The sequence below is a fragment of the Mesoplodon densirostris genome, chromosome 3, assembly GCF_025265405.1.
Source record: "Mesoplodon densirostris isolate mMesDen1 chromosome 3, mMesDen1 primary haplotype, whole genome shotgun sequence".
Classification (NCBI taxonomy): domain Eukaryota; kingdom Metazoa; phylum Chordata; class Mammalia; order Artiodactyla; family Ziphiidae; genus Mesoplodon; species Mesoplodon densirostris.
The window spans coordinates 111,793,114-111,820,322 of record NC_082663.1 but is presented as its reverse complement, the minus strand read 5'-3'; the positions used below and the strand labels follow the sequence as shown (position 1 = coordinate 111,820,322).

Here is a 27,209-nt window from a genome sequence, read left to right as displayed (position 1 = left end):
TGAGTGCTTTTTAGTGTGGTTGTGTTTAAGAAATGAAGATACGTGAGGTTAAGTCTTAACTATCCCCACAGCACCCATCATTAATTCATTTAATAAACATTTACTGAGTATGTATTCTGTACTAGGTATTACTATATATACCGATAAGGAGTGATATATTTTCCCTGACCTTGCAAATTTCAGTCATAGGAGAGGAAGATAATCAGTAAACAGATGCATTGGAGTTATGTGTGATGATTGAAAAATAAAAGAATCAACAAAGTGCCTTGCATTTTTGGCCCTCTATTATTTAGTTTACTATTAGAATAAACACAGCAAGACCTTTACAACCTTATTAACATCTATTGTATTTCAGATTTCTATTTTCTTTATTTCCTGCAAGAAGTTTTATAGCATCTGTTTGGCGATAAATTTAAAGAATTGCTTGCTTTGCTCCTGATGGATATAAATGTTTATATGAACTAAAAAAAAAAGAGTTTTTTGGTGTTGTCTTCACTTTAAGTGGTTGTCTTAATGAGCATTTAGAAAATACCAGGTATTATGTTAGGAAGTGTGGGTATAAAAATGCTTAAGATGGTTTCTGTTCTAAGGGAAATGAATCTAGTGATAAAAACTAAACTTGTAAAAGCACACATCCTTGGAAAGAGTAGCACCTACTACCTTGGAGGGTGAGCCTTAGAAGGAAGATTTGCTTTATAGATCACAATTAAGGAACTTGTGAACAAGGGAAGAAAGATATGAAAGGGAAAGTTGGTAAGGGTATCAAAAACAATCATGATTTTACCTAGTTCTTGCCAGATTTTGGCTGTGGAAAATATTATTTATAAAGCCTGGTAGTAAGGCAGAATATTGATTCTGTAATTATGTATGCTTGTGTATTCTTACTTTTATGTGGTTGATTGACTTAAAATTTTAAATTAAATAAATTACATCTTGCTCTAGAGTTATTTTTTACACATTCCTTAATTCAGCAAATCCAAGTTTGTTCCAGTTGTTTGTCAGGCTCTTTACTAAGTGTTAGGAAACCAAGAAATGGCTATATTCCTGGCCTCAAGGGTTCATAGTCTAGTAATAGAAACAAACAAACAAGAAATTACTCCTCAGACATCTCCTGCTCAGTCTTCTTTGCAATCTTATCTACTGCTATTAGCTATTAAATGTGGGAGTTCTTAAAGGCTGATTCCTAGATTTTAATCTCTGTTCAGTCTACCCACTGATATGTATAAGTGTCCTATAAAAGGCAGGGCTTCCAAATTTTCCATTCTAGACTCTCCTCTGAGGTAAGACCCTTATATGTAGCTGCCTTCTGGACATTTCCTCTTGGATGTTTCAGAGACACCTTATGTCATCATTCCTTAATTCCACTCATTCAACTAATATTTATTAAGCATCTACAGTGTAACACAAACTGTTTTAGTTGCTGGGGAACATGACAAATTTCTTGCCCTAACAGAGTTTATGTTATAGTGGAGAAAGAAAGAAAATAAACAGATAAACAAATACATATATCACAACATCAAAAATAAGGGTAATGAGAGAAAATAAAGAAGGGTAAAAACAGAGTGTGTGACTAGGGATGCTGTTTTAGACAGGCTAATCAGGATAGGCCTCTCTGAGGAGGTGACATTCGCACAGAGCTTGAATGAAGTGAGAGAGTGGGCCATGTGAAAATCTGGTGGCAGAGCATGCCAGGCATAAGGGAATCGCAAGTGAAAAGGCCATGAGATGGGAATGTGTTTAGCATGTTGGAAGAAGAGAAAAGAGGTTAGTGTGACTGGAGCAAGATGAGGAAATAAAAATGAATGGTTGAAATTGTAGTCGGTGAGCAAATGGTATAATGTAGTCTCATATGCCATCGCAAAGAGTGGGGATTTTTTTCTAAATGTGTTGATAAGTGCATCTTAGAGCAGAGGAATGACATGATCAGGTACATATTTTAGAATTATCACTCTGGCTACTATGTGGATAATAGACGAAGGGGTAAGAGTGGAAGCAAGGAAACCTTGTCAGATAAACTACTGTAATGGTCAGATAATGGTGTTTGAGACTAAAGTGATTGCAGTGGTCTGACTTGGAATATATTTTAAAGGCGGATGGGCCAGGATTTTCTTATTAGGCTGGTTGTTGAGTAAGAGAAAAGTCAAGAATGACTCTTAAATTATTGGTTTGAGCAACTAGATGAACGGTGGTATCATTTCTTGAGATAGGAACATTGTAGGGCAGAGCAAGTTAGGAGAATAATTAAGAGTCTTTGGTTTCTGCATATTAAATTTGATCTGTCAGCTCATGTACATACTGTTACATGAAAGAATGCAAACACAAACAGGTATATACTCATTTATTTTATATATATATATGAAGTTCAAGAACAGGCAAGACTTATTCTGGCTGACAGAAGTCAGAATAGAGGTAATCTTTAAAAAGGGGGTGCTGACTGGGAAAAAACATATAGGAAATTTCTGGGGTGTTCAAAATATTTTATGTCTTGATCTGGGTGATAATTATATGGATGAATACATGTAAGTATAAGTTTTGTTCCCATTACTGTACATATGGAGTACCTTAAGAAAATATTAAAACATTAAGAGGCTTTTTAACCTTCAGCTGGAGATGTCGTGAAAGCAGTTTGTGACACAAGAGTCCGGCGTTCAGGGCAGAGACTGGGGCTGCAGATAAATATTTAGAGTCAGGTATAGATGTTTTTAAGCCATTAGAGTAGGTGAGTTACTTAGGAAGAGAAAAGAAATAGAAAAGAGACATGTAAAAAGAATGTAAATGGAACACTTCAACATTTAGAAACAGATGTAACAAAATTTTCCAAGAGATCAAATAAAACAAGGGTTGATGACTGAGAATTGTTACAAAAAAGACCTAACCTAGTCTTCCTCCTCCAGTGTCCTCCATCTCAACAAATGTAGCTTAATAAACCAAAACATGGGATCATCCTCAACACCTTCCTGTTTGTCATTTCTGTCTCTAATCTATTACCAAATCTTAGTACTAATTTTATCTTTTACAGAACTCTCAAACCTACAGCTTCTCTCTACATTGGGAGATGGAGATGAGAGGAATGATTAGCCTCAAAGTTTACCAGATTTAGCAAATAAAGATACACAATGCCCAGTGAAATTAGAATTCAGAAGAGCAGCAAATAATTTATTAATATAATTATGTCATAAACATTGCCTAGGCTGTACTATTACACAGAAAATACTTAAACTAAAAAGAATTTGTAATTCATCTGAAATTCACATTTAAGTGGGCATCCTATGTTTAATCTCTGCAATGAGGCTGGAAATATGTAAGCGATACGGTGATTATAAAAATAGGATTTTGTATGCCAATTTAAGGAGCTTAAGTTTTAACTTGAGGGAAGTGGAAAGCCTTTAAAGAGTGTTAAGCAGATGATATTAGATTTGTATTTTAGGTATACAGTGTGGATAGTGGACTGCAGAGGGAGGTGATTTGAAAGGCTATTGGGATCTATGTAGCAGGAAAGGGTTTGGGGTACAGATAAAGTTTTTGGTAAGATGAAAGAGGCCTGAGTATGTTTTAAATGCTGGTAGGAAAGTTGGAGTAGAAAGGGAGAGACTGAAAATACAGGATAGTAGAAATGGAAGGATAATTAATGAAGAATTCTAATCACATGCAACTTTCTCTACTAATTGAAAGGTAAATCTTTTATATACAATTTATTTACTCCTGTGAAACCTGGAGCTCTTGAGATAAAGGTATTTTTAAGAATTCTTTCTCCTTTCTGTAGCAAGTCAGGTTGTTCAACATACATTAAGTTTTTCTTCTAAAACTATTACAAAATCATAGTCATTAAAATCCATTTTTTCCTCAAATTTGAGTTCTCTTTTCTGTACTTAGAGTTAATGACAGGTTAAGTAATTAAAATACTAAAGTATATTTTTATTATAGATAATGCATCTTGTGGAGTTTTACTTGCTGAGAAAAATTACCCTTCAACCCCTCAAAAAACAAAGAAAAAAGCAAGTATTGAAGCAGAATAACCTTATAAACCATAAATTTCATTAATATGGGACATACTATTTTCTTTTAAACAACACTTTTATAGGAATTATTTTTCAGCTATTTAAGCCAATAATGGAAAACATTTTTGGAGCTTAGCAATTAGATTGCATTATTGTTGCATAAATATATACTCTATATAAAGTTAATGAAAGAGGATTAAAACTTAAAAATTTTCCAATTTCCTTAAATTGGATGTCTATTAATAATGAATTTAAAGTGAAAATAACACAGTTGATTTGTAGCCAGAAGAGTGTTCTATGCTAAGGAACTGTAAATCGGTACATTAGGCCTGGAATCTAGAGGTCTTTGGGGAGGAATTCAGACTTGATTATGTATATAACAGGAGCTACTATCTGAGTGACTACTCAGTGTAAAGTATTATTCTAAGCACTTTTCATTAACTATATGTTTTTTATAGCATTCCTATCAGGTAAGTTTTTCATTTGTTTTATTTTTTAGCTATTTTATAGCTGAGAAAAATGAGGTTTAGATATTAACCAATATGCTTGAGGAGCTTGTGACAAGTCTTTCTCAATCTAAAACCTGTACTTTTTCCACTGTACCGTATGGTCACTATATACTTTGGGGAGCAAATTGAAAGAGGGCAAGAGTGTCAGCAGGAAGATTCATTAATAGAAAGTTGCAAAGGTTTTTGGTGGGAGATTGTGGTGGCTTTAACTAGGATGTTTTGTAGGAGAGATGGAAAAATATGCGTGGATTGAAGATAATTTTGCCTATAGAGTTTATGGATTGGACATAGAGGATGAAAGAGTGAGAGGTGTCAATAAAGGCTTCTAGGTTTGTGTCTTAAGCAGCTTTGATGGATAATGGTGCTATATAATGTGATAGGAAAGGCAGGAGATCTGAAGGCACATAAAGATGAAAATGTTGGAAGGGCCATTGGCTGTAAGTTTCCAGGTCAGGAAAACAGAACAGGAGTATACAATATTATAGATATTTTAAAATTCATGGTAGTGGGTGAAATCACCTGGGAAAGAGTATCTAGAGAATAAGGAAGAAAAGGGGGTCCAGGGTCAATTCTTGAAAAACTCTACAGTCACGTGGAAAAGGAAAAGTGGGCAGAGAGAACAGGGAAAATAAACAGCATATGGTATCATAGAAGGTAAAGGAGGAGAGCTTTTTCTCCTAAAAGGGAGAGTGGCCAATTATGCTGAGTGCTGCTTGGAGGTCCAGTGTTATAAAGAATTTTGAAAAATTGGAGGACTTCCAGTTTCTGGTCCAACATGAAAGGAACTTAGAAGTCACTACTCTGTCCTAACAACAAGTAGAAACCTGAACAAACTGAAAAATAAGCAACTCTTTATAGATCTGTCAAAGAAGTAAGTAAGGTCACATGGTAAACTGCTACACCAAAATATGGAAAGACAGACAGGTGGATGCATAGAATAATGACTTACCAGAGCAGAAACACATGAACAGAAACCTCCCTGTGAACCACTGCTGGGGTGGGAAACCCAAAAGTGTGATTGATGAATTGCTGAAGGCTCAGTGTGGACAACTCTGAAAGTTAAAAACTCAAGAGGGAGCCAGTCATCAGAGGAACCTCCACACTTTTGTGAGTTTTACCTCCAGAAACCCTACTAGATCCTCACAGTGAATATCAGAGAAGAATACCCTCATGCTTCTGGTAGTGGAAAGGGAAAAGGAACCATTTTGAAATACATCAGAATATTCTGTTCTTCTTAACAAAGCCTGCCCTCAACAGAAAGTGTTTTACAATAGCCTAACTTGTTGGGGTTTTATCAGAGCCTAACCTACCTGGGGAGGGGAAGTACCTGATTCCAGCCAGCTCTCCCCTTCTAAGTGGAGGAAGAAAATTATTCAATTCCAGCTCCCTCTAGCCTTCCACATGGGCAAATGGAAGTACCCGATTACTACAAGATGGTCCTTTCTAGCCATCCTGTCTCAACTCAAGGGGGAAAAAACTGAGAAGAACCAGTGATGTTTGCAGTCCAGGGGCACAGGCTCAATAAAAGACTGAGACCTAATCATAGAACTGTAGAATGCTTCCCCATCCCTACAATTTATCAGTGCATTACTAAAGACGTATTCACCACAGTTGCTATTACCCAGTACATCATGTCCACATTTTAGCAAAAAATACAAGCCATACTGAAGGGCAAAAATTACTGTTTAAAGAGGCTGAATAAGCATCAGAGCCAGAGTCAGATGTGGCAGTAGTGTTAGAATGATCAGACCAGAAATGTAAAATAACTATGATTAATGTGCTAAGGCAGTTATAGGAAAAAGTAGACAACATGAAATATAAGGAGAGATATGGAAATTCTAAGAAATAATCAAAGGAGTGCTAGAGATCAAAAACACTATAGCAGGAATGAAGAATGCCTTTGATGGACTCAGTAGTAGAATAGACACAGCTGAGGAAAGAATATCTGAGTTTGAGGACATGACAATAGAAACTTCTCAAACTGAAAAGCAAAGAGAAAAAAGGACAAAAAAAAAAAAAGAACTGTGGGACAACTACAAAAGGTGTGACATATACATAATTAGAATTCCAGATGGAAAGAAACAGAGAAAGGAACAGAAGCAACATTTGAAACAATAATGACTAAAAATTTTCCCAAATTAAAATGTCAGACATTAAACCACAGATCCAGGAAATTGAGAGAATACAAAGCAGGATAAATGCCACCAAAACTACATATAGAAATATCAGATTTGAACATCAGAAAATCAAGCAAAGAAAATATCTTGAAAGAAGCCAGAAGGAAAAACACCTTACCTATAGAAGAGCAAAGATAAGATTTACAGACCTCTCCTCAGAAACCATTCAAGCAAGAAGAGAGTGAAGTGAAATATTTAAAGTATTGAGAGAAGACAACCACCAACTAGAATTCAGTACCCTGTGAAATTATCCTTCAAAAGTGGAGGAGAAATACATACTTTCTCAGACAAACAAAAATTGAGGGAATTCGTTGCCAGTAGGCTTGCCTTGTAAGAACTATTTAAAGTTCTTCAGGGAGAAGGAAAATAACATGTCAGCATAGGTTTATCTATCTTAACAAATGTATCACTGTGGTGTAGTGTGTCAATAGTAGGGGAGGTTGTGCATGATTGGGGACAAAGGGGTATATGGGAACTCTGTACATTCAGCTGAGTTTTGCTGTGAAACTCAAACTGCTGTAAAATATGAAGTTTGTTAATTTTTTAAAAGTCAATTGCATTTAGGATCAAGAAGGAAATTGATGACTTTGGCAAGAATAATTTTAGTGGACTAGTAAGGAAACTAGATTGGAATAGGTTAAAGAGTTATAGAAATTGAGAAAGTATAAAATATAAAAGAAGCAAATTGGGACATAAACATATGTGTGTATGGAGGGGAAAGTAAATGCATAAAACTTTTTAATGCAATTGAAGTTAATTTGTTTTCAGCTTAAAGTAGACTATGATAAGATGTATTATGAATGCCTTAGGTAATCAAAAAGCAAAAATCTGTGAGAGATACACAATGATAAAGAGAAAAGAATCAAAGCATACCACTAGAAAAAAAAACATCAATTTACAAAGAAAGACAGCAATAGAGGAAGAAAGGAACAAAGGAACTATAAAATAATCAGAAAGCAATTAACAAAATGCTGATAGTCCTTACTATCAATAAGTCTGCACCTCTCAGTAATTATTCTAAATGTAAATGTTTTAAATTCTTCATTTAAAAGATATAGAGCAGCTAAATGAAAAAAAAACTATATGCTGTCTACTAGAGACCCACTTAAGCTTTAAGGACACTAAGGCTGAAAGTGAAGGGATGGACAAAGTTATTCCATACAAATAGAAACCCAGATAGAACAAGGGTAGCTATACTTATATGAGACAAAATAGATTTTTAAGTCAAAAGCTGTAATAAGAGACAAAGAATGCCATTATATAAATAAAGGGGTCAGTTCATCAAGAGGATATAGCAATTGTAAGTATATAGTCACTGAATTTTGAAGCACCGAAGTATGTTAAACAATTATTAACAGATCTAAAAGCAGAAATAGGCAGCAGTGCAATAAGAGTAAGGGACTTCAATACCTGACTTTCAAAAATGGATAAATTATCCAGACTGAAAATCAGTGAGGAAATAATGGACTTGAACTACACTTCAGGCTAAATGCACCTAACAGACATATACAGAACATTCCACCCAACAACGGTAGAATCCACATTCTTCTCAAGTGCACAGGAAACATGCTCCAGAATAGATCATATGTTAGGTCACAAAACAAGTCTTTAACAAATTTAATAAGATTGAAATTATATCAAGTATATTTTCTGACTGCAATGGTATAAAACTAAAAATCAACAATAAGAGCAAAGCTGGAAAACTCAGATATTTGGAAATTAGACAACATACTTATGAAAAACCGATGAGTCAAAGAATAAATCAAAAGAGCTATTAAAAATATCCTGAGACAGGGCTTCCCTGGTGGCTCAGTGGTAGAGAGTCCACCTGACGATGCAGGGGACACGGGTTCATGCCCCGGTCTGGGACAATCCCGCATGCCATGGAGCGGCTGGGCCTGTGAGCCATGGCCGCTGATTCTGCATGTCCGGAGCCTGTGCTCCGCAACGGGAGAGGCCACAACAGTGAGAGGCCCGTGTACCGCAAAAAAAAAAAAAAAAAAAAAAAAAAAATCTTGAGACAAATGAAAATGGAAACACAACATACCAAAACTTATGGGATACATCAAAAGCAGCCTTACAAGAGAAGTTTATAGTGATAAACACCTACATTAAGAAAAAATTAAGACCTCAAGTAACAGCCTAATCTTATACTTCAGGGAACTAGAAAAAGAAGAACAAACTAAGTCCAAAGTTAGCAGAAGGAAGAAAATTAAAATATTAGAGCAGAAATAAATGAAATAGAAACTAGAGAGACAATAAAAATGATTAACTAAACTAAGAGTTGGTTTCATTAAAAGATAAACAATTGAGAAACCTCTATCTAGACTAAGAAAAAAAGAGAGATGACTCAAATTAATAAATTATAAATGAAAGAGGAGACATTACAACTGATACCACAGAAATGCCGAGGGTCATAAAAGACTTCTATGAATAATTATATATCAACAAATTTGATAACTTAGAAGATATGGATAAATTCCTAGAAATGTACAACTTACCAAGACCGAATCACAAAGTAATAGGGAATCTGAACAGACCAATAATGGCCAAGGAGATTAAATCAGTAATTTAAAATTTCCCAGCAAATTAAAGGAACCAACTAGCTTCACTGGTGCGTTCTACCAAACGTTTAAAGAAGAATTAATACGAGTCTTTCTCAAACTCTTCCAAAAAGTTGAAGAGGAACACTTCCAAACTCATTTCTGAGGCCAGCATTACCATGGTTGCTAAATTCAGATCAGGGCATTGAAAGAAAATTACAGGCCAATATCCCCACTGAACATAGATGTAAACTCCTCACCAAAATGCCATCAAACCAAATATAAGGACACATTAAAAGGACCATATACCATTATCAAGTGAGATTTATCCCTGGGACTCAAGGATGGTTCAACATAGGGAAATAAATTCATGTGATACACCACATTAACAGAATGAAGGGTAAAAACCATATGATCATTTCAATAGATGTTGAAAAAGCACTTGACAAAATTCAACATCCTTTCATGATGAAAACTCTCATTAAATTAGGTATAGAAGGAATGTACCTCATCATAATAAAGGCCATATATGACAAGTGCATAACTGACATCATAGTCAGTGGTGAAAAGTTCAAAGCCCTTCCTCTAAGATCAAGAATAAGAAAAGGATGCCCACTCTTGCCACTTCTATTCAACATAGTATTGGAAGTCCTAGCCAGAGCAATTAGGCAAGAAAAAGAAATAAAAGGCATCCATTAAGAAAGGAAGAAGTGAAATTATCTCTGTTTACAGATGACTTGATCCTATATTGAAAACCATAAAGACTCCACCAAAAACCTTTAGAACTAATAAACAAATTTAATAAAATTGTAGGATACAAAATCAACATACGAAAATCTGTTTCATTTCTATACACTAACAAAAAACTATCTGAAAGAGAAATTAGAAGGCAATCCTGTGAGATAATAGAAAAAATATATATACTGGTCTCTGCCCCCAGTTTCTGGCACAGAACTCCTAAACCCTTGTAATTTCCTAAGTGTAAGAATGCTAGGAGCATCTCCTTGTTTTAATATTTGGTCTTTGACCCCATCCCTGACACAGGACTCCTACAACCTTGTAAATTCCTAAGTGATAAGAGTACTAGTGGATATTTTGTTTTAATGAAGCAACTCTGGATGGGCTTCTGGATGGCTCCAGTATAGGGACTGGTCACCAGAAAGATGAAGCCATGATTAGAAGCTTGGAATTTTCAGCCCACAGCCTCCCCTTCTCCAGAGAGGGGTGAAGGGCTGGAAATGAAGTTAATAATTGATCAAGACTATGTGAGGAAACCTCCATAAAAGTCCCAATAGTAGAGGGTACGGAGAGCTTCCAGGTTGAGCACAGAAGCTCCTGCACTTGGAACTCTCCCAGACCTCACCTTGTGTGTTTTATTTGTTTTTTTTTTTTTTTCTTTTTGCGGTATGCGGGCCTCTCACTGTTGTGGCCTCTCCCGTTGCGGAGCACAGGCTCCGGATGCGCAGGCTCAGCGGCCATGGCTCACGGGCCCAGCCGCTCCGCGGCATATGGGATCCTCCCAGACCGGGGAACGAACCCGTATCCCCTGCATCGTCAGGCGGACTCTCAACCACTGCGCCACCAGGGAGGCCCCCTTGTGTGTTTTTTTATCTGGCTGTTCATATATATCCTTTAATAAATTGGTAAATGTAAGTGTTTCCCTCAGTTCTGTGAGCTGCCCTAGCAAATTAATCATTAATCATTAATTAATCATTAATCAAACCTGAGGTGGGGGTGACGGGAACCTCTGATTTGTATCCAAATCAGACAGAAGTTGTGGGTAACCTACTACTCATGATTGTCATCTGAAGTAGGATGGGAACAGTCTCGTGAGACTGAGCCCTTAACCTGTGGGATTTGACACTATCCCCAGGAAGATAGTGTTAGTACTGAGTTGAACTGTAGGCTGCCTAGCTGGCGTTGTAGAGAATTGCTTGTTGTGGGGAAACCCCCACACACATTTGGTGATCAGACTGTGCGGGTTTTGTGTGAGTAGTAAAGTAGACTCACAGGAGAAAGACTCATAAGAGGTAAAACAGGTTTTTCCTTTTAAAATCCCATTTACAGTAGCATCAAAAACAATAAAATACTTAGAGATAAATTTAACCAAGGAAGTAAAAGACCTGTACACTGAAAACTGTAAGACACTGATGAAAGTAATTGAAGAAGACAGAAATAAATGGAAAGATATCCCATATTCTTGGATTGGAAGAATTAGTGTTGTGAAAATGTCCATACTATCCAAAGTGATAAACAGATTCAGTGCAATCCCTATCAAAATTCCAATGGCATTTTTCACAGAAATAGAAAAACTATTCTAAAATTTGTATCATACCACAATAGAACCGAAATAGCTAAAGCAATCTTGAGAAAGAAAAAAGCTGGAGACATCACATTTCTTGTTTTCAATTTATATTAAAAAACTATAGAAATGAAAACAGTATGGTACTGGCATAAAAAGAGGCACGTAGACCAGTAGAGAGCACACACATAAACCTACACACATATAGCCAATTGATTTTTGACAAGGGTGCCAAGAACATAAAATGGGGAAAGGATAGTCTCTTCAGTAAATGGTAATAGGGAAACTGGATATCCACATGCAAAGGAATGAAACTGGAACCCCATCTTACATTAGTCACAAAAATTAACTCGAAATGGATTCAAGACTTACATATAAGACCTGAAACCCTAAAACTCCAAGAAGAAAACATAGGGAAAAAGCTTGACATGAGTCTTGGCAATGATTTCTTTGATAAGGCACCAAAGGAACACACAACAAAAGCTAAAATAAACAAGTGGGACTACATCAAACTAAAGAACTTCAGCATAGAAAAGGAACAGTCAGTAAATTTAAAAGGTAACCTACAGAACGAGTGAAAATATTTGCAAATCATATATCTTCTAAGGGGTTAATATCCAAAATATATAAAGAACCTATATAACTCAAGAGCAAAAAGCAAATAATTCAATTTTTAAATGGACAAAATACCTGAATAGACATTTTCCCAAAGAGCATATACAGGTGGTCGATAGGTACATGAAAATGTGCTCAGTATTACTAATCATAAGGGAAATGCAAATCAAAACCACAATGAGATATCACCTTGAACCTCTTAGGATGGCTATTATCAAAAAGCCAAAGCTAACAAATGTTGGCAGCGGTGTGGAGAAAAGGGAACATTTATACACTGTTGGCGGGAATGTAAATTGGTACAACCATTATGGACAACCATATAGCAGTTCCTCAAAAAATTAAAACTAGAACTACCATGTAATCCAGCAATCTCACTCCCAGGTATGTATCCAAAGGAAGTGAAATAAGTATCTCGAGGAGTTGTCTGCACTCCCATGTTCATTGCAGCATTATTCACAATAACGAAGATATGGAAACAACCTAAATGTCCTTCACTCGATGAATGGATAAAGAAAATGTGATATAGATGTAGAAAATGGCATATTATTCAGCCATAAAAAGAAGGAAATCTTGCCACTGCAACAATCTGTATGAACCTGTAGGGCATTATGCTAAGTGAAATAAACCAGAGAAAGATAAATACTGTATGGTATTGCTTATATGTGGGGAAAAAAAGCCAATTTCATTACAGAGAATAGAACAGTGGTTGACAGGGTCTGGGGGATGAGGAGATGGTGAGATGTAGGTTAAACAGTACAAACTTTCTGTTATAAGAAAAATAAGTTCTGAGGGTCTGACATTAGCATGGTGACAATAGTTAATAATATGGTATTGTATATTTTAAAAGTTGCTGAAAATATATTTTAAGCTTTCTCACAATGCACACTCCACAAATGTTAACTATGTGAGGTGATGGATATGTTAATTATCTTGATCTTGGTAATCATTCCACAATGTATATGTATATCAAATTATCACTTGTATGCTTTAAATATATATATTATTATATTTGTCAATTATTCCTCAATAAAGGTGGGAAAAAAAGAAAAAATAAAGTAAGGAAGTAATGATTATCTATAGAGATTAACTCTGATGGGAAATAGGGGAAAAGAACAGTAACTAGAGGGAGAGGCAGGGTCAGAGGAAATTTATTCTGTTTTGTTTTAAAGATGGGATATGTGGGATCATTTTTGAGGGCTAATGGGAATAATAGAAGGAAAGAAGAGGGAATAGCTGAATGTAACTCAGTAGGCAACTGGAGCTCCCTGTGACATTAGAGATCTAGTTGAAGTTGACCTGAATTTCACTTTTTTAACCTAAAGCAATGAAAAATCTTCCACATACTTCTATGTTTTCTTTTCCGTGCTTCTTTGCTTCCTCCTGGTTACATTTCCCTTTCCTGTTTCCATGCATGCTGTCTCAGTTTCATACTCCATCATCTCTCTCTCTCTCTCTCTCTCTCTCTCTCTCACACACACACACACACACACATGCACACCTTTCTATACAAATCAAGCATCTTATAATTTGTGTGTCGCATGTTACATTAAATGCCATTTCTTATGCTCTTGCATGTTCTGCCCCTTCTCAAAAGCTGTGTTCCTAAGTTTCTCTTCCTGACTATAGCTTTACCATTTCTGGGATGCTGGTCTATGAGAACTTCCTTATATTATTTTGAAGAAGATATACAGATGGCCAATAAGTACATGAAAAGATGCTCAATATCCTTAGTCATTAGGGAAATGCAAATCAAAACCACAGTGAGGTATGACTTCATATCCACTAGGATGACTATAATCAAAAAGACAGATAAGGGAATTCCATGGTGGTCCAGTGGTTAGGACTCGGCACTTTCACTGCTGTGGCCTGGGTTCATTCCCTGGTCGGGGAACTACAGTTCCGCAAGCTGCACAGCACGGCCAAAAAAAAAAAAAAAAAAAAAAACAAGACAGACAATAATAAATGTTGGTGATGATGTGGAGAAATGAGAACCTTCAAACATTGTGGTGTGAATGTAAAATAGTACAGCTGATTTGTAAAACAATTTGGCAGTTCTTCAAAATTTTAAACGTGGAGTTACCATAGGACTCAGCAGTTCTACTCTTAGGTTTATACTCAGGAGAAATAAAAGCATACATCCTTACGAAAACTTATACATGAATGTTCTTGACAGCATTTATTCACAACAGGCAAAAAGTGGAAACAACACCAGTGTCCATCTCCTGATGAATGGGTAAATAAAGTGTGGTATATCCATACAATTGAATCTTATTTGGCAATAAAAACCAATGAAGCACTGATACATGCTACAACTTGGATGAACCTTGAAAAAACTATGCACTGTGAAATAAGCCAGTCACAAATGGCCGCATATTATATGACTCCATTTATAAGAAGTGTCCAGGATAGGCAAATATATGAAGACAGCCATAGATTAGTAGTTACTTAGGGCTGATGGGGATGGAATGGAGATTGACTGCTAATGGTTATGGGGTTTCTTTTAGTGGGGACAAAAATGTTCTAAAATAGGCTGTGGTGATGACTGCACAACCCTGTGAATGTATTAAAAAACATTGAATTTTACTCTTTAAATGGGTGAATTTTATGGTGAGTTATATCTCAATAAAGCTATTTTTAAAAATAAAAACAAAAAGCTTCCCTATACTATTATATGGAGGAGAGAAGTCCTTGAAAAGATGAGGAAGGATGAGATCCAGAATACCAGTGGAGGAACTGGCATTTAAAAGAGGAGGGAGATTTCTATTGTGGTATATACTTGTAGATATAGTGGTAGCAGGGTGGGTATTGTGCTTAGAAGGACCCCATGCTTCACTTAATGCTCTGTTTTCAACATCTTGACATTTTAAATAGCTTTTAAGCATCGGGGCCCCACAATTTTATTTTGCACTGGGCCCCCAAAATTATGAGTCTCGAGTGAGTAGTTGGATGCTGTTTGATGTCTTTTATTGTTGCAGGGAAGGGTGAGCCAAAGATGTCAGTTGCAGATGGTAGAAGGAAGGAGGCTAGAGGTTTAAGGAAAATTAGGTGATTTTGAAATAGTCATGAGAAGCTAGAGAAGTGTAGAAGAGGTGCCAATCTGTGGCTACTCCTTTTGAGTTTGTGGTGCTGTTGGTATGACACATTGTATAATTTTCTCCAACACTTAATTGCACTGGCAGTAACAGTTGATATTGATGTTAGGGTTCATCAGGCTGGGGATTTGTCAGGCATCTGTGATAGGAGGAGAAAGCGATAAGAAAGTAGTTATAATGATGGTTGGTGGTAGATAAGGAAGGAATAAGACAGGAGAAAGATCATGGATGAGATAACATTGTAGGATCAGTAAATTGGAGATTTCAATGACAGGGAAGTTTATTTCCTGAAGATAATTGTGCAGGGGTTGGACAAATATAGGAAGCTATTTGAATTGATTGATTCTGTAGTTTCTATTGATGGCAAGGGCTAAGTCTGATTATAGAGTGAATGAAATGCCATGAGGGGAAAAGGTTATTGGAAATGCAGAGATCAAGCAACTTAGAGAACAGTTGGTTGGCTGGGTTATCCCCTTGGATGATGAAATTGCTGAGAATGATGACAGGAGTGAGAGAAAAGGCTGTATGCAAGGTATGAAATCTTCAGTGAAAGAAAGGAGTTAATAGTTGACAGTAAGTACCTCACTCTTAGCTCCATACCTTTGTTCTTTCCTTTGCTTGGACTATATCAATACCTTATACTTCTTCTACTTCCCTCCCCTCCCCTTTCTTTATCATCCTCTTTATCCCCTTACCCTCAACTCAAAATCTTGTCATTCTCAAATTGCATTCTCCTCAGTTATGTTGAATATATTTAAACTTTGAATATTATTATACTTTATTTATTTATTTTAATTAATTTATTTATTTTTGGCTGTGTTGGGTCTTCGTTGCTGTGCACGGGCTTTCTCTAGTTGCAGCAAGCAGGGGCTACTCTTCATTGCAGTGCGTGGGCTTCTCATTACGGTGGCTTGTCTTTGTTGCGTAGCATGGACTCTAGGCACATGGGCTTCAGTAGTTGTGGCACACCGACTCAGTAGTTGTGGCTCGTGGGCTCTAGAGCGCAGGCTCAGTAGTTGTAGCGCACGGGCTTAGTTGCTCCGCGGCATGTGGGATCTTCCCGGACCAGGGCTTGAACCCATGTCCCCTGCATTGGCAGGTGGATTCTTAACCACCAGGGAAGTCCCTGAATATTATTATAAATACATCTTGAAAGCATAAGACAAGTCACATAACAGGACAAGCAGTCACTGAACAGTTTTCAGTGCAGGGACTAGTTGGTAAAGCAATACACTTTCTTGTAGTTGCAGCTTCCTGATGTCTTAGAAAGGACATTTTGTTTCTTAAATGAAGATTATTGTATAATAAAGATATTTATATAAATATATTTAATGTTTTCTCTAAAATTTAGTTTTAAATAGTGACAAATAAATAGATCTTATTATCATTTTTCTTTTCACAAAATACTGTTTGGGAGATGTTACCTTAAATGTGGTAGGACAATTTTTTGAGCTGAGTATATTTCAGACTATTTTGTCTTTCAACAGATTTTTTTTCCTTAAATGTATTAAAAACCTTACTTTAAAAAAAACTTTTTAAGTTTAAAACTTTCTTTCAAGTTGAGGGAATTATAGATAGAAATATATATCCCATTTTAATTATAACAATTATAACACACATATATATAAAACAATAAAAATAGGACATCTGAGAGATGATACAAATGTTTTTATAGCATTGTGAAATGTGTTTTATGATTCTGAATTTGTTTCAGCCTGAAAAAGATCCTGAACCTAGAGATACAAATTTTCAAACAACATTAAGCTCTCATCACCTAAATATCAAGGTTCCATCATCTCACCAGAGGTCTGTTGTAGAAAGCAGTGCAGGTAGATCAGTTGCTAAAGTTCTGCTGCCTCAGCCCCTCAAACCTGCGTTGGTAAGCACTGGCCTTTTATTAACTAATTCTTGAAAAGACTATAAAAAGAAAATGTACTTATTAGGAAAATTTAGGTATGCATTAATGTCTTAGCAAATCTAGGAAAAAATGCAGAGAATCTATATACTTACAGCTATATACAGGCAGATGTTTTTTGTTTTTTTTGCGGTACGCGGGCCTCTCACTGTTGTGGCCTCTCCCGTTGCGGAGCGCAGGCTCAGCGGCCATGGCTCACGGGCGTAGCTGCTCTGCGGCATGGATGATCTTCCCGCACTGGAGCATGAACCCGGACCGGGACACGAACCCGTGTCCCCTGCGTCGGCAGGCGGACTCTCAACCACTGTGCCACCAGGGAAGCCCCAGGCAGATGATTTTTAAATGGATTGACTGTTGACAATTGTGTCACTTGAGACCACTGGGAAGAGATTATTCTGGCAGAGTTAAGAGTTCAAATGGCATATTGAAGGGGGTAATACCTGAGAAAGGAAAGCAGGGAGGAAGGAAGATTGGGCTGGAATAGCCTCAGTCTTCAAGGCAGATCTGACAAAGGCTCTCCCAGTAGGGAGGTCTGGAGCAAAGATTGTCCATTACAGGAATATTATGTTGGGCTGCTATGCTTAGATGTTGCCTGAGGCTCGCCCAAGAAGATGATGGCCTCAACCTGAAAGCTCAAGCAGATTCTAAAGGTGTTGCAGCTGGGCAGTATCAGCTAACTGCACTCCTTGCAGTGGAACAGCATGTATTATTTGTAATCTTTGCATGGCAATTCCTAGGGTAGAATAATCCCTATTGTTCAGATGAACAAATTAAAATATTATATAGGTAATAAATTAGAGAACTAACATATTTAGTGTACTAGGTAAATATATCTATAATTTTTTTGATAAAATCTTCCTAATAAATATTCCAGATTATGTCTTGAACAACTAGTTTAAGAGATTTTAAGCCAGAAAGAAAGAGTTCAAGAAAGAAAAGACAAGAAAAAAGAAACCTAACACAACTTCCCTGTGATGTTTAGGTTTTATGAGTTTGGGTTCCAGGCTTGGCAGCATGTAATGACACCTATTCAAAGAGATATATCATTTTTACCACATAGAATTCTCTTGGAGGTTGTTTGACCTAGCTCAAGCCAAAAAATTCTTTAGTTTCCTGTCCAGTGTTTTAAAATTTAATTAGCATATTAAAATTTTATTACTATGACATATGATCTAGTATACTATTAAAATTTTGTTTGTACTGTATTAAGGTATTTTATTTCTTTCTGCTATTCAATTCCCTATTTCACAAAATACTGATAGAACACACATTCCAGTACTTCTGATAAGAAAAGCAGAGGCCTGTTAACAAGTACTCCATCTTCACAAACAGCTAGTTTAATGGTAAGTGTTATTAGCATTTGGCACTTGTAGTATCTATTTTCTGGCTCCCTGTTCTTCCCATTATTTTATTTCTCTTAGAGCAGGGGAATATCGCACATAGACAATAATGTCTGTAATTTCTGTTGCATAAACATACTTTCACTGGAAGTACTCTATATACTGCTATACATGAAAGAAAGATTTCTATCTTCTTTAAAAAATTTTTTTATTGTGGCAAAATATATATAACATAAAATTTACCATTTTAACCATTTTTAAATGTACAGTTCAAGTACATTCACATTGTTGTACAACCATCACCACCAACCACACTGAGAAATTTTTCATCTTGCAAAACTGAAATTTCATACCCATTAAACAGTAACTCCCCATTCCTTCCTCCCCCAGTCCCTAGTTACCACCATTCTACTTTCTGTCTCTATGAATCTGACTGTTCTAGGTACTTCATATAAATGGAATCATACAGTATTTGTCTTTTTTGTGACTGACTTATTTCACTTAGCATAATGTCTTCAAGGTTTATCCATGTTGTAGCATGTGTCAGAATTTACTTCCTTTTTAAAGCCAAATAATATTACATTGTGTGAATATACCACATTTTGTTTATCCATTCTTCTGTCTATGGGCATTTGGTTGCTTCCATCTTTTGGCTATTGTGAATAATGCTGCTATGAACATGGGTGTAAAAATATCTCTTTGTGACCCTGCTTTCAATTGTTTTGGGTATATTACTTGAAGTGGAATTGCTAGATTCTATAGTAATTCTCTTTTTACTTTTTGAGGAGCCACCATACTCTTTTCCATGTCGGTTGCACTATTTTACATTCACACCACAATTTTAAAAGATTCCAGTTTCTCTACGTCCTTGCTAACACTTGTTACTTTCTTTGTTTTTTTAAAAAATAATAGATGTGAGATGGTATCTCCTTGTGGTTTTTTTTAAACATCTTTATTGGAGTATAATTGCTTTACAGTGGTGTGCTAGCCTCTGCTCTACAACAAAGTGAATCAGCCATACATATACACACATCCCCGTATCGCTTCCCTCTTGCATCTCCCTCCCTCCCACCCCCCTCTAGGTGGTCACAAAGCACCGAGCTGATCTCCCTGTGCTATGTGGCTGCTTCCCACTAGCTGCCTATTTTATGTTTGGTAGTGTATATATGTCCATGCCACTCTCTCACTTTGTGCCAGTTTACCCTTCCCCCTCCCTGTATCCTCAAGTCCATTCTCTAGTAGGTCTGCATCTTTATTCCCGTTTTGCCCCTAAGTTCTTCATGACCATTTTTTTTTTAGATTCCATATATATGTGTTAGCATATGGTATTTGTTTTTCTCTTTCTGACTTACTTCACTCTGTATGGCAGACTCTAGGTCCATCCACCTCACTCCAAATAACTCAATTTCGTTTCTTTTTATGGCTGAGTAATATTCCATTGTATATATGTGCCACATCTTCTTTATCCATTCATCCAATGATGGACACTTAGGTTGCTTTCGTGTCCTGGCTATTGTAAATAGAGCGGAAATGAACACTGTGGTACATGACTCTTTTTGAATTATGGTTTTCTCAGGGTATATGCCCAGTAGTGGGATTGCTGGGTTGTATGGTAGTGCTATTTTTAGTTTTTCAGGGAACCTCCATAATGTTCTCCATAGTGGCTGTATCAATTTACATTCCCACCAACAGTGCAACAGGGGTCCCTTTTCTCCACACCCTCTCCAGTGTTTATTGTTTGTAAATTTTTTGTGATGGCCATTCTGACTGGTGTGAGATGATATCTCATTGTAGTTTTGATTTGCATTTCTCTAATAATTAATGATGTTGAGCATTCTTTTATGTGTTTGTTGGCAATCTGTGTATCTTCTTTGGAGAAATGTCTATTTAGGTCTTCTGCCCATTTTTGGATTGGGTTGTTTGTTTTTTTGTTATTGAGGTGCATGAGCTGCTTGTAAATTTTACAGATTAATCCTTTGTCAGTTGCTTTATTTGCAAATATTTTCTCCCATTCTGAGGGTTATCTTTTCACCTTCCTTATGGTTTCCTTTTCTGTGCAAAAGCTTTTAAATTTCATTAGGTCCCATTTGTTTATTTTTGTTTTTATTTCCATTTCTCTAGGAAGTGGGTCAAAAAGTATCTTGCTGTGATTTATGTCATAGAGTGTTCTGCCTATGTTTTCCTCTAAGAGTTTGATAGTGTCTGGCCTTACATTTAGGTCTTTAATCCATATGGAGTTTATTTTTGTGTATGGTGTTAGAAAGTGTTCTAAATTCATTCTTTTACATGTAGCTGTCCAGTCTTCCCAGCACCACTTAATGAAGAGGCTGTCTTTTCTCCACTGTATATTATTGCCTTCTTTATCGAAGATAAGGTGACCATATGTGCGTGGGTTTATCTCTGGGCTTTCTATCCTGTTCCATTGATCTATCTTTCTGTTTTTGTGCCAGTACCATACTGTCTTGATTACTGTAGCTTTGTAGTATAGTCTGAAGACAGGGAGCCTGATTCCTCCAGCTCCGTTTTTCATTCTCAAGGTTGCTTTGGCTATTCGGGGTCTTTTGTGTTTCCATACAAATTGTGCAATTTTTTGTTCTAGTTCTGTGAAAAATGCCATTGGTAGTTTGATAGGGATTGCACTGAATCTGTAGATTGCTTTGGGTAGTATAGTCATTTTCACAATGTTGATTCTTCCAATCCAAGAACATGGTATATCTCTCCGTCTGTTTGTATCATCTTTAATTTCTTTCATCAGTGTCTTATAATTTTCTGCATACAGGTCTTTTGTCTCCTTAGGTAAGTTTATTCCTAGATATTTTATTCTTTTTGTTGCAATGGTAAATGGGAGTGTTTTCTTAATTTCTCTTTCAGATATTTCATCATGGGTGTATAGGAATGCAAGAGATTTCTGTGCATTAATTTTGTATCCTGCTATTTTATGAAATTCATTGATTAGCTCTAGTAGTTTTCTGGTAGCATCTTTAGGATTCTCTATGTATAGTATCATGTCATCTGCAAACAGTGACAGCTTTACATCTTTTCCGATTTGGATTCTTTTTTTTTCTTTTTCTTCTCTGATTGCTGTGGCTAAAATTTCCAAAACTATGTTGAATAATAGTGGTGAGAGTTGGCAACCTTGTCTTGTTCCTGATCTTAGTGGAAATGCTTTCAGTTTTTCACCATTGAGGATGACGTTGGCTGTGGGTTTGTCATATATGGCCTTTATTCTGTTGAGGTAAGTTCCCTCTATGCCTAGTTGATGCAGGGTTTTTATCATAAATGGGTATTGAAGTTTGTCAAAAGTTTTCTCTGCATCTATTGAGGTGATCATATGGTTTTTCTCCTTCAATTTGTTAATATGTTATATCACATTGATTGATTTGCGTATATTGAAGAATCCTTACATTCCTGGGATAAACCCCACTTGATCATGGTGTATGATCCTTTTAATGTGCTGTTGGATTTTGTTTGCTTGTATTTTGATGAGGATTTTTGCATCTATGTTCATCAGTGATATTGGCCTGTAGTTTTCTTTCTTTGTGACATCGTTGTCTGGCTTTGGTATCAGGGTGATGGTGGCCTCGTAGAATGAGTTTGGGAGTGTTCCTTCCTCTGCTATATTTTGGAAGAGTTTCAGAAGGATAGATGTTAGCTCTTCTCTAAATGTTTGATAGAATTTTCCTGTGAAGCCATCTGGTCCTGAGCTCTTGTTTGTTGGAAGATTTTTAATCACAGTTTCACTTTCAGTGCTTGTGATTAGTCTGTTCATATTTTGTATTTCTTCCCTGTTCAGTCTCGGAAGGTTGTGCATTTCTAAGAATTTGTCCATTTCTTCCAGGTTTTCCATTTTTTTTGGCATATAGTTGCTTGTAGTAATCTCTCATGATCCTTTGTATTTCTGCAAGTCAGTTGTTACTTCTTTTTCATTTCTAATCTATTGATTTGAGTGTTCTCCCTTTTTTTCTTGAAGAGTCTGGCTAATGGTTTATCAATTTTGTTTATCTTCTCAAAGAACCAGCTTTTAGTTTTATTGATCTTTGCTATCGTTTCCTTCATTTCTTTTTCATTTCTTTCTGATCTGATATTTATGATTTCTTCTGCTGACTTTGGGTTTTTTTTGTTCTTCTTTCTCTAATTGCTTTAGGTGTAAGGTTAGGTTGTTTATTTAAGATGTTTCCTGTTTCTTAAGGTAGGATTGTTTTGCTCTAAACTTCCCTCTTAGAACTGCTTTTGCTGCATCCCATAGGTTATGGGTCATTGTGTTTTCATTGTCATTTGTTTCTAGGTATCTTTTCATTTCGTCTTTGATTTCTTCAGTGATCTCTTGGTTATTAAGTAGTGTATTGTTTAGCTTCCATGTGTTTGTATTTTTTTTTACAGGTTTTTTCCTGTAATTGTTATCTAGTATCATAGCGTTGTGGTCGGAAAATATACTTGATATGATTTCAATTTTCTTAAATTTACCAAGGCTTGATTTGTGACCCAAGATATGATCTATCCTGGAGAATGTTCCATGAGCACTTGAGAAGAAAGTATATTCTTTTGTTTTTAGATGGAATGTCCTATAAATATCAATTAAGTACATCTTGTTTAATGTATCATTTAAAGCTTGTGTTTCCTTTTTTGTTTTCATTTTGGATGATCTGTCCATTGGTGAAAGTGGGGTATTAAAGTGCCCTACTATGATTGTGTTACTGTCGATTTCCCTTTTTATGGCTGTTAGCATTTGCCTTATGTATTGAGGTGCTCCTCTGTTGGGTGCATAAATATTTACAATTGTTATATCTTCTTCTTGGATTGATCCCTTGATTGTTATGTAGTGTCCTTCTTTGTCTCTTTTAATAGTCTTTAGTTTAAAGTCTATTTTGTCTGTCATGAGAATTGCTACTCCAGCTTTCTTTTGATTTCCATTTGCATGGAATATCTTTTTCCCTCCCCTCACTTTCACTCTATATGTGTCCCTAGGTCTGAAGTGGGTCTCTTGTAAATGGCATATATTCTGGTCTTGTTTTTGTATCCATTCAGCCAGTCTGTGTGTTTTGGTTGGAGCCTTTAATCCATTTACATTTAAGGTAGTTATCAATATGTATGTTCCTATTCCCATTTTCTTAATTGTTTTGGGTTCGTTATTGTAGGTCTTTTCCTTCTCTTGTGTTTCCTGCCTAGAGAAGTTCCTTTAGCATTTGTTGTAAAGCTGGTTTGGTAGTGCTGAATTCTGTTAGCTTTTGCTTGTCTGTAAAGGTTTTGATTTCTCCATCAAATCTGAATGAGATCCTTGCTGGGTAGAGTAATCTTGGTTGTAGGTTTTTCTCCTTCATCACTTTAAATATGTCCTGCCAGTCCCTTCTGGCTTGCAGAGTTTCTGCTGAAAGATCAGCTGTTAACCTTATTGGGATTCCCTTCTGCGTTATTTTTTGTTTTTCCCATGCTGCTTTTAACATTTTTTCTTTGTATTTAATTTTTGATAGTTTGATTAATATGTGTCTTGGCATATTTCTCCTTGGATTTATCCTGTATGGGACTCTCTGTGCTTCCTGAACTTGATTAACTATTTCCTTTCCCATATTAGGGAAGTTTTCAACTATTATCTCTTCAGATATTTTCTCAGTCCCTTTCTTTTTCTATTCTTCTTCTGGGACCCCTATAATTCAAATGTTGGTGCATTTAATGTTGTCCCAGAAGTCTCTGAGACTGTCCTCAATTCTTTTCATTCTTTTTTCTTTATTCTGCTCTGCAGTAATTATTTCAACTATTATACCTCTCAGGTCACTTATCCGTTCTTCTGCCTCAGTTATTCTGCTATTAATTCCTTCTAGAGAATTTTTAATTTCATTTATTGTGTTGTTCATCACTATTTGTTTGCTCTTTATTTCTTCTAAGTCTTTGTTAAACGTTTTTTGTATTTTCTCCACTCTATTTCCAAGATTTTGGATCATCTTTACTATCATTATTCTGAGTTCTTTTTCAGGTAGACTGCCTGTTTCCTCTTCATTTGTTAGGTCTGGTGGGTTTTTACCTTGCTCCTTCATCTGCTGTCTGTTTCTCTCTCTTCTCATTTTGCTTAACTTACTGTGTTTGGGGTCTCGTTTTCGCAGGCTGCAGGTCCGTAGTGCCCATTGTTTTTGGTGTCTGCCCCCAGTGGTTAAGGTTGGTTCAGTGGGTTGTGTAAGCTTCCTGGTTGAGGGGACTAGTGCCTGTGTTCTGGTGGATGAGGCTGGATCTTGTCTTTCTGGTGGATGAGGCTGGATCTTGTCTTTCTGGTGGGCAGGTCCACGTCTGCTGGTGTGTTTTGGGGTGTCTGTGGCCTTATTATGATTTTAGGTAGCCTCTCTGCTAATGGGTGGGGTTGTGTTCCTGTCTTGCTAGTTGTTTGGCATAGGGTGTCCATCACTGTAGCTTGCTGGTCGTTGAGTGAAGCTGGGTCTTGGTGTTGAGATGCAGATCTCTGGGAGATTTTCACTGTTTGATATTACGTGGAGCTGGGCAGTCTCTTGTGGACCAGGGTCCTGAGCTTGGCTCTCCCACCTCAGAGGCACAGCCGTGACGCCTGGCTGGAGCACCAAGAGCCTGTCATACACGTGGCTCAGACCAGGTACGTGGGGAGTTTCTTGCCTTTTGGGAGGTCTGAGTTCTTCTGCCAACGTTCAGTAGGTGTTCTGTAGGAGTTGTTCCACATGTAGATGTATTTCTGATGTATTTGTGGGGAGGAAGGTGATCTCCACATCTTACTCCTCCGCCATCTTGAAGCTCCTCTCTCTCCTTGTGGTTTTGATTTGTATTTCCCTAATGGCTAGTGATGTTGAGCATCTTTTCATATGCTTATTGGCCATTTTTATATCTTCTTTTGAAAAATGTCTTTTCAAGTTCTTTGCCCATTTAAAAAATCAGGTTGTTTATTTTTTTGCTGTTCAATTGTAGGAGTTCTTTATATATTCTAGATATTAACCCCTTATCAGATATATGGTTTGCAAATATTTTCTCCCATTTTGTGGGTTACCTTTTCATTCTGTTGATAGTGTCCTTTGATGCACAAAAATTTAAATGTTTATGTAGTCCAGTTTATTTGTTGTTGTTGTTTTTGTTGCCTTTGCTTTTGTATCACATCCAAGAATTCATTATTAAATGCAGTGTCATGAAGGTTTCTCCCTGTGTTTTCTTCTAAGAATCTATAATTTAGCTCTTACCCAGCCAGGGTTCTTCTTAAGTTCAACTAAACAGCAGGTATACAGCTTGCAAGCAGAGCAGGATCAGATGTTCCTCTTCAGCAGGAGCAGTCCTCACAGAAGTCCATGTAGTAGCTTACGTAGCAGTCTGGGGACAGCTCAGATACAAGGAGATGAGATCCAGTATCTTTTGTAATAACACATAGGCGTAGCTTCCAGGGTCCCCACAAGGGATATGCCTAATTACAAGAGTCACAGAAGCCCAAAATATGGTGCCTTTTCTAGTATTTATTTACTTGTAGTGCATGTATAGTTCCTCCCAGTCCAGGTGCAATTTCTCAATCAGATACCATTTTTACCCTAAGCAATGTTACCTAGTAATACAGTTGACATTCTTACCTTTATCCTAGTGGAACAGAGCTGGAGAGTTAACCAAAGATCACTTTTTCAAGATGGGGAGAAGATTTCTGTGAACACTCTGCTCATAATATTTCCAGTGTTCTAAAGATTAATACTTTTTCCAGAAAATGACTTTCATTTTTTATTCATTTTTGTTTTATATTTTGGGTTAAAATGTATATATGAGAAATAAGTGTTTAAAAATGAATTTTTTCCTCTACAAAACTAATCTATTGACTATTTTGTAAATACCAACATCTTTTAAAAATTAAGCTATAATTCACATTTTATAAAATTCACCTTGCTAAAATGTGAATTCAGTGACTTTTAGTATACTCGGAAGGTTATGCAGCCATTACCCCCTAATTTAGGAACATTCAGGAACATTTTTAGGAACTTTTTCATCACCCCCTTAGCAGTCAGTTACCATTCCCCCCATCTCACCCTTCAGCTCCTTCAAATTACTAATCTACTTTCTGTGTCTTTAGGTTTGCTTATTAATAAGTGGCCATTTCATATAAATTGTATCATACAGTATGTGGCCTTTTGTGTCTAGCTGCTTTCACTTATAATATTTTCAAGATTCATCCATGTTACAGCATTTATCGGTACCTTGTTCCTTATTTGTGGCTGAATAATATCCCATTATAAGGATATACCACATTTTATTTTCTAATTCATCAGTTTATGGGCCTTTGGATGAATAATAGTGCTATGAGTGTTCGTGTACAAGTCTTTGTATGGATATATGTTTTCAGTTTTCTTGGGTATATACCTATAAGTGGAAGAAGAATTAATTGGTTACATGATAACTGTATGTTTAATACTTTTTTTGTGGTGGACTTTTTTTTTTTTTTTTTTTTTTTTTTTTTTGTGGTACGTGGGCCTCTCACCGTTGTGGCTTCTCCTGTTGTGGAGCACAGGCTCCGGACGCGCAGGCTCAGCAGCCATGGCTCAGGGGCCCAGCCGCGCCACGGCATGCGGTATCTTCCCGGACCGGGGCACGAACCCGTGTCCCCTGCATCGGCAGGCGGACTCTCAACCACTGCGCCACCAGGGAAGCCCGTGGTGGACTTTTAAAAACAGCTTTATTGAGGTACAGTTCACCTATTTAGAGTATAAATTTCAGTGTTTTTTAGTATATTCACAAATATGT

At 36.6% G+C, this 27,209-nt stretch overlaps 1 protein-coding gene across 1 annotated transcript in view; it reads left to right on the top strand.

The window, feature by feature from the left end:
- Positions 1-27,209, top strand: part of MEIKIN (meiotic kinetochore factor) — a 125,350-nt gene that overhangs the window by 41,454 nt on the left and 56,687 nt on the right. The window contains exons 9-10 of the mRNA XM_060094389.1: positions 3,925-3,995; positions 18,414-18,494. Coding sequence (XP_059950372.1) covers positions 3,925-3,995; positions 18,414-18,494 — 152 coding nt within the window. The remainder of the gene's footprint in view (positions 1-3,924; positions 3,996-18,413; positions 18,495-27,209) is intronic.